The sequence below is a fragment of the Diachasma alloeum genome, unplaced genomic scaffold (genome assembly GCF_001412515.2).
Source record: "Diachasma alloeum isolate Michigan unplaced genomic scaffold, Dall2.0 Dall_scaffold_01228, whole genome shotgun sequence".
In the NCBI taxonomy this organism is placed as follows: domain Eukaryota; kingdom Metazoa; phylum Arthropoda; class Insecta; order Hymenoptera; family Braconidae; genus Diachasma; species Diachasma alloeum.
In genome coordinates, this window is record NW_021681337.1 from 176,778 (window position 1) to 184,781 (window position 8,004).

The 8,004-nt window shown below is 34.5% G+C and overlaps 2 protein-coding genes across 5 annotated transcripts; both read right to left on the reverse strand.

Moving 5' to 3' along the window:
* Window positions 1-191: 191 nt before the first annotated feature.
* Window positions 192-4,577, reverse strand: LOC107046181. 4 transcript variants are annotated; one of them, XM_015268711.1, is made up of 4 exons: window positions 4,409-4,577; window positions 1,836-2,095; window positions 1,562-1,684; window positions 192-1,479 (listed from the first exon to the last, which is right to left on the reverse strand). In XM_015268711.1, the coding sequence occupies exons 2-4, from the start codon at window positions 2,093-2,095 to the stop codon at window positions 798-800; spliced, it is 1,065 nt and encodes a 354-aa protein (XP_015124197.1). In that variant the 5' UTR covers window positions 4,409-4,577; the 3' UTR covers window positions 192-797. The 4 variants fall into 4 exon arrangements, with proteins under 4 accessions (XP_015124197.1, XP_015124195.1, XP_015124196.1 ...); XM_015268709.1 differs by having other exon boundaries at window positions 4,141-4,577; XM_015268710.1 differs by lacking the exon at window positions 4,409-4,577 and adding an exon at window positions 3,134-3,409.
* Window positions 4,578-5,196: 619 nt separating this feature from the next.
* Window positions 5,197-7,219, reverse strand: LOC107046180 (26S proteasome regulatory subunit 7). Its single transcript, XM_015268708.2, has 6 exons — window positions 7,011-7,219; window positions 6,894-6,931; window positions 6,317-6,799; window positions 6,070-6,234; window positions 5,807-5,973; window positions 5,197-5,710 (listed from the first exon to the last, which is right to left on the reverse strand). Exons 1-6 carry the CDS (start codon window positions 7,078-7,080, stop codon window positions 5,332-5,334), a joined length of 1,302 nt encoding a protein of 433 aa, XP_015124194.1. The 5' UTR covers window positions 7,081-7,219; the 3' UTR covers window positions 5,197-5,331.
* Between the last annotated feature and the right edge of the window lie 785 nt (window positions 7,220-8,004).

Below are 8,004 nucleotides of genomic sequence, written 5' to 3' on the forward strand. Positions count from 1 at the left end.
ACCTTTTTACTGCAAATATATCAATTGGAATAATGGAATTTGCATTATTAGTATATTACTCATGATGAATACTTTTATTAGTTAATGACCTTTAATTGTTCGAAACTTATCTATATCGACCAATTTTCTCAAGCTATATTCGATTATTACTATTTTTATAAGTTTATCAAATGAATCAATAAATAAAATGATCAACTGAGAAATTTTGGATATTTTAATCATTATTTTATGCAGTCACATGAAATAGAAAAAGAGGTAGAAAATACATAGTACATCTGAGTGAATTATTTATGCAGAGATATACTAAAAAATATTTGCTTTGAGGCCAAAATTCATTTTTTTCCAAACATTTTTCAAAGCTATAATTTGTCGCATGTGTAGAATTATGAAAATGTATTGTGACCATCAAGGCAATGAATATAATCTCGAGAAAAAAAAATTGTTTTTATGCTTTATATTAATTGTCAAAAATGGATAATTTATTTTTGCAAACTAACCTGTTAATGGCTGGTGAATCTAAACGTTTAAATGTTTAAAAAATAAATTCAGAGTTAATCAAATGCATATCTCCTGAAGAAAAATTATAATTATTATTTTTCCTTCTTCAATATGGCATTTCCCTTTCAGAGACATGGGTTATACGACTGGCATTGACATCCACATCGTACTTTGTTTTTCTCTTGTTAAATAATTATATATAAATAATAATAATAATAATAATAATAATAATAATAATATTTGAATGGAATAATATTACATAAAAGAGAATATTTTACTCAGATCCAATGTTTTATATTTTAATTTGATGCTATGATTGGTAAAGAATCATAAGGGGTCGCTGCAAAGCCAACGTAACGGTTATTTTTTTTATGAAGAAAACCATTATTCCCATCAGCTTTGTAATAAATGACTCTCCTAATACCAAATGGATCTATATATCCAAAGGAACCGACTCTATCATTAGATTTTTGTTCCTCTTCATGATATTGCCTATTCAAATAATATTGAAATCCATCGGAAAAAGTATGAGTTCCATCATACTGAGGAAATTCCTCGTCAGTTTGCATTTGGCTCTTCCTCTCTTTTGCTACTATATTACTATTATTATTGAATTGACCTGCTCTGTATTGATAGTTATCCGAAGGACGAGTTTTTGCATTTCCTTTTGATCTACTAGTTATGGCAATGGGTTGGTTAAAAATATTTCTATAATTATTCAGGGGTTGTTCTATCTCTATTGTAGGCTCTGATAATTGGGGATAAGAATAATGTGAGCTCTTATGAAAATGTGCTCGAGGCGTTTGGAGTTGATAGATAGATGGATTATTATTTCTGAAGGGCTTTGCCAGTTCATTGTATGTTTCGTCAGCCGCAATTGGTGGTAGAACCGCCATTCGTTGTACGTCACTTCGATACGTTGGTTTTATTGCTATATTCCGTTCGATGCTGTTATCAGACATATCTAGATGTGAGGGTCGTCTGTAAAATACATAATATCAAAGTTTTCCTTTATTTTTTTTCGCTTTCATTTTTCATTAATATTAGGAATAAGACTGTTCACCTAAAAGGATTAGGAGGTCTCCGGCGGGATTGCACTAAAATTCCAGTTTGTGCTGGAAGCCGCCGACTGATTGCCACTGCATCACCAATGGGCTTATCTTTACCAACGAAGATCTTCTTAGATCTGTCGGAACAATTTTCATCTAATACAATAGCTGATTATCGAAAAAAATAAAAAAATTTATAACGAAGAAGAGATTAAATGAAAAGGTGTTGGCTTGTTGTTGGTAAACTAATCAACAAAAATTGTCATTTTTTTGTCACGTGCCACCCACCTGAGTATTCTGTATCCATTACTATCAGCAATGTAATCTTTAATTCTCAAGTAACCTAGAGGATCTAACCATCCTTCTGTACCAACGACCGTACCATCCTCGAGTCTCTTTTCCTTTCTGAATTGCCCATTGAGAGTTTGAAACCTAAAATATCTCTCAGGGCCTTCATCGGTTTGAATGTGGTACTGAGTTTGAGGATCAACGTTCCATCCGCTCTTTTCCGCTTCTATTTCGTCTGGTGTCGAACAAAAAACTGACATCTAAAAGACGAAAAGAAATAATGATTACTTAATCATTATTCAGGGACATATATTGCTTGAATTAATTATTCAAGTAGTTGTTGGGCGAGTCCAAGGATCTTCGCCTTTGTTAGACTGATTTATCCATTGAGATCAAGTACATCACACAAGTTGAAAAAAATTAGTGGGTGCGAGACCTATAAATGCTAATGGTTTGATGGCATATTTCGTAAAAACAAAAAATATCGTACTATAATATTATCGAATATTACGAGTTGAATATAATAATCCATCTATGAAGATTAAATATTTCGGCAATAGCTGAATCACCTAATATAGCGGCTGGTTTGTTAGCTTTTATTATATTACTTGGTCAGAGTAACATATGCGTGGGTTTGAGAAAGTCTTATATTGCGTCTGAAAGGTCCATATAAAGAAATCTCAAATGACTGCGGTGGTCAGCTTTCATATAGAGGTAGTAGTTGTAAAGCATAAATGATATGTATTATGAGCTAAATTCATATTGCTTATTCGATCATGTAATCTAACATTCATCGTCAAGGGGATCATTTTTTATTTTATTTGAATATGATTAGCAGAGATGATTAACGTATAGCCGGAGACTCTAGATAATAATTGCCTCATTTCACGGCTAGTAGAAGTGGATGCTCATCAGCGGCTGACATCAGTGTGTCTATCAGCCCAAAACATGATAGGTCTTCACTTTCACAGGTAGGAGCGGAAGGTAAGTTTCTATTTTAGATCATAATAACTGTAAGCAACGCTTACTGAATAGAAATAGTCAAATAATGATGACCATCGATGTGAATCATGTCATAGCCTCTCCCGATACATTCAATAGAAGTTGACGACACACTTGTCCTACATCATCATCATCATCTCGAATCTGAAGCGGGAGGGAGGGGGGGGGGGGGGGTACATGTATAAATTGGAGAAAAACACACATACACTATCGTACAATTCATAGCGAATGTGAGTTTTATAATGAAGATGATATTGAAAAATTCACTATTCAATTAATTATCATGATTTTTATACCATTTTGCAAAGAAAAAATTTGCTGTATAGAGCTCTCCTTGGACCAAGTCTGAGTCAACACATGGCCAAGATAGAAACAATGATTATTATACATGCCCGCTACACCCACTCACGGAGAATTGCTGTGGCAAAATGAGCAAACCGTAATTGGAAGTGAACAACTCGTTTGGAATTGGTGATTGTGTGGCGTCATGATTGGCCTGCGTGTGTGTGTGTGTGTGTGTGTGTGTGTCTCCCTTAATTTGTACTTGCTTCACCGCGGCTTTTGAAGATGAATATGCACTCAACGATTCAGTAAGGAATTCACTTGTGATTAATTATTGCAACAATTATCTTTCATATAATCTTCAAAAAAAAAGGGTTGAAACGAAGCAAGGAGAAGAATAATTATTTAAAAAACCAGTTATCACATATCTGTTTATGCATTTTGTGAAATCAACAAAAGCAATGAAAATGATTTTATTCCAAAACACTATTATTTGTATATAATAATAGCATGAAGTAATAGCTATGGATGAAGGTTACATAGACTGTGAAAATAATCGTGAGAGCCAATGCCAATGCGAAATGCCAATAGTGTTACGTCTACATCGAACTTGACTTATTACATAAATATAAAGCAGGGAACTAGAATGTAACTTGTAGAAAACTCGTTTTCTCATGTAGAATTTGAATTTGAAGCCTTTCTTCAAAATTTTATCAACTCTAATGAGCCAATTATTTAAACTTGAAATCAACTTTGTAGAAATGTCTCATCTTTTTCATGCACCAATTGACAAAAATTCAATGATTCAATGGAATTGTATCCATTGGAGAACCATCAATTGATTATAAATAGCATAAATATTCATTACTCATATGTTTTCCAGTTATTTCCATAATTCGGCATTGCATCATTCTCACAATGTCCAAGAGCTTAACAAAATTGATGAAAATTTTGCAAATGTAGTTGGCAAATCAAATGGAAAAAATATAGGTATATATGTAGATATAGATATAATTCTTACCATAATTGTATTAAAAATCAGTATTATCCAAAAAGTCGTCATCGTTATGAAATTTACATATGAACAGATTTATTTGATTGATATTATAATAATGTCATTGTCTTGTATAAGTAACTGAGTATTGGTATCTCTTTGAAATTTTCAGCGACGATTTCTCTTATTTTTTTTTTCTTCTTTATTATTTCTTGATAGTGTTATAGCGGTGTATAGTTTTACATTAGAAAAGAAACGGGACCGGCTTAGAGAGCTCTCAATACTTGGCACTCACTTGTCACAACACTTGTATAGCTGAGAATTAAGAAGAAAACACTGAGGTGTGTATCGCGCGACGTATCCTCGCTATCACACTTGGATTACGAATAGTGTAACAACACACGCTCTTTCCCTCTACTTTTACGCGGGCCCGCCCCAAACGGACTCGATCTGCTTTTTTGCGAATGCAGAGGGGAGATGCCGAGCTCTGAAAGAAAACTTGAGAGTCTCTCAACACCAGGGGAATCAAACTCGTAATACACCATTCATTGTTTTTTTTTTCTTTTGGACAATGCTTTTCTTCTTCGTACATGACCCCTCCTCTCCACCGCCCATTGCAATATCACCTTCTCTCATAAACTTCAATTCTCTGAATGATAATCAATAATTTTACAATACTTTGAGATGGGCAAAATATCGATACGAGCACCATAGTTTTCTCTCTTGTTGCCACTACGAATGAGCCGAATTACTTTCACTTTTACGAGCTTATTCAGAAGAGACAGCACAATACCGAAGAGTTGGAATATTCACAGATAGTGATATTGAACTAAACAGGAATATTATCTTCTTTCCCACTAATATTACGTATACTAGATGTACACTCTAAAGGAAGTGCAGATCATTTAGTTTGTATTAAAAAAAAGTTTCTCTCCTTACAACATATAGGTGCCACAAATTCATTTATATATTGACACCACAATAACAAAACAAACAAGCGGAAAAGAAGGAAGGAAGCTAGCTAGCCAGTCAGCCAGCAAAATTAAACATTTTAATTGTTGCCAGGGTATTGAGAAAGTCATGTGGATATAAACAATATATTCTTCCTTTGATTTATCATTTTGAATTCACCCATTCGTATTTTCTTTGTTACATTTTTGCAAATTATAATAAGTAGATACAAAAGATGATGCTAATTCTCAATGAACGATAAATGATTCAATTGTAAGTCATGTATTTAGGAGTGGCTGAAAATTTAGCATAAGATTTAATAACTTTGCCAACGGCATCAAGGAAATCTTTTTCAGTAGCAACTTTGCGTCGAGCACGAATAGCATACATGCCAGCCTCAGTGCAAACAGATCGGATTTCAGCACCAGTACTATTGGGACAAAGACGTGCAAGTAATTCAAAGCGAATATCTCGCTCAACACTCATTGAACGAGCATGAATTTTGAAAATGTGAGTTCTTCCTTCCAAGTCCGGTAAGCCGAATTCCACTTTTCTATCAAGTCTTCCAGGACGCATGAGTGCAGGATCTAGGGTATCTGGTCTATTGGTGGCCATCAAAACTTTGATATTTCCACGTGGATCAAATCTGAATAAGTGTTGTTATTGAAATGAGTAATTGAATTGTAATGTATTCTATGAAAGAAAAAACAAAACAAAAAAAAAAATATATATATATATATACCCATCAAGTTGATTAATAAGTTCAAGCATTGTACGCTGAACTTCATTATCACCACCGGCTCCATCATCGAATCTGGCCCCTCCAATAGCATCAATTTCGTCGAAAAATATGAGGCAAGCTTTCTTGCTTCTTGCCATTTCAAAAAGCTCCCTAACCATCCTTGCGCCCTGGAGTGAGAATATACGTTGGTGGTTTTGAATTATCATTAAAAACATAAAATTTTTTTGATAAAATAAATATAAAACAGACGTTGCACACTTTACCTCTCCAACATATTTTTGAACCAACTCAGAACCAATTACGCGAATAAAACAAGCATCAGTTCTATTGGCAACGGCTCTAGCACAAAGAGTCTTACCCGTACCGGGAGGGCCAAAAAGCAGTACACCTTTCGGGGGTTCAATTCCAAGATTGACGAACTTTTCGGGCTAAAACATCAATGGAGATTACACAATTAGATGACAAATCCAGGTGATTGATGATTTTCAATCATCTCACATGTAAACTCACATGTAACAGAGGTGTTTCAACAACTTCTCTGAGCTTCTCAATTTGTTCTTTACATCCACCAACATCACTGTAAGTTACATCAGGTTTTTCTTCAACTTGCATCATCGTAACTGTCGAATCAATTTTTGGTGGTAGTGGAATATGTATTTGATATTTATTGCGATCAACACCGACCCTCATTCCTTCTTCAATATCAGTGGGTGCAACTGAATCAGCCAAATCAACAACAAATTTGGCAAATTGTTTGACATTAATAATATACTTGGGATCATCTGAATCAGCATTAATAATCTTTGTGCAACGTGCAACTTGCAGCGGCTGTTCATTTTGTAATGTCTGTTTATCTGCTGCTAAATCCCATAGGGCAGGTGGTGCCAGTCCTGTATCGGACTCTTTGATACCAGTTAATTCATTAACTCGTTTTATTATTGTCTGGATATCCTCTTCAACAGTTTTAATACTTTTTGTGTATTGTCCTTGACCCTACCATTGTTGAAAAAAATTTTTTATGAAAAATCATCTAGTCTAGTAGTCTAGTAATATAACATAAAAATATTTAAGAAAAATCACAACTCACATATGTCTTCAATAGCTGAATATCGCCTTCGTCCAGAGCTAAATTAGTGTTTTTTGGGATAGAATATAAATTTTAATTTTTTGATTCAAAATCTAACAATGCCAAACGAATACTCACATTTAATTTCCTTTTCTTCCTTTTCGTCATCTCTGATTTTTCTCATGTCATTGCCCAAATGGTCTGGCATCCTGTTGCTGTGGATGAATTTAGATTTTTTGTAAAAATTACTATCAAGATAGTAACTATGATTAGCTACTTTGACGCTCGCTTTAGGGATTAAATTTTAGGTTAATGATGATATATATATATTACAATGAAATGCCAAAAACCGACAATGAGTATGTATATTCAATTGAGAATCGAAACGACGTGTATAGAAATAGTAATACAAATTGTTCAGGCTGATTTTCATTAAAGTCGCCGAACAACACATTTATTCATTTCCAAAGTAGCCATGGAGATCTGCGATCGGTCAAATAGTGTCGGTAGAGTAGAGTCATCGGCCGAGTGAAAGTTGATTTTGAATCTACTAATGATTCTGATGCCATATAATGAAACACTCGGAGGCCCCAGAAATGCAGAAATAAAAACTTTTTCTTTTCACCTGGGGGCGGGGAGGAAGTCGACTTTTGGTAAAATCAAATTTTTTCGCCAAGTGAATGTTGAATTCATAATTAGTACGTCGTTAGTTTTTTAAATTTACTAATCAATTGAGTAATCCTTATAAACACTGGAAAATTCATTACATTCATCTGCTAACGAATTTTCAAGTGAGTTACCATCGTCATTTGTTTATAAATAATAGTTTCTGGCTGGCGACCTATTGCTCTAATTCGATTTAGTTTGTGTAATTCCGCTTGAAATGAGAATATAATCCTACCATCTCCCAACGTGCCGCTGCACTAGAAAAATCGATTAGTAAGACTTTTTCAGAGACACCTGTAATATCGAGCCCTGTTAAGCCCTCTGCGAACGTTACCACAAAAATTTCCGTGCCCATCCGTCGTTCCACCGCCTTCCGTACTGTGTCGCCATTATCCCGCAGAAAGTGTTCACGAAACGGAAAGTGTCCATCTGAGTTGTACAAATGATGACCTACCCCCCCCCCCCC

Coding starts and splice junctions, on each gene's coding strand:
- LOC107046181 (XM_015268709.1), bottom strand. CDS start 4,182: ATGACGACTTTTTGGATAATACTGATTTTTAATACAATTATG. Junction 2,096..4,140: donor TGATTTTTAATACAATTATG/GTAAGAATTATA, acceptor TTCGTCTTTTAG/ATGTCAGTTTTTTGTTCGAC. Junction 1,480..1,561: donor AGACCTCCTAATCCTTTTAG/GTGAACAGTCTT, acceptor TGTATTTTACAG/ACGACCCTCACATCTAGATA.
- LOC107046180 (XM_015268708.2), bottom strand. CDS start 7,080: ATGCCAGACCATTTGGGCAATGACATGAGAAAAATCAGAGATGACGAA. Junction 6,932..7,010: donor GGAAGAAAAGGAAATTAAAT/GTGAGTATTCGT, acceptor ACACTAATTTAG/CTCTGGACGAAGGCGATATT. Junction 5,711..5,806: donor CTTATTAATCAACTTGATGG/GTATATATATAT, acceptor ACACTTATTCAG/ATTTGATCCACGTGGAAATA.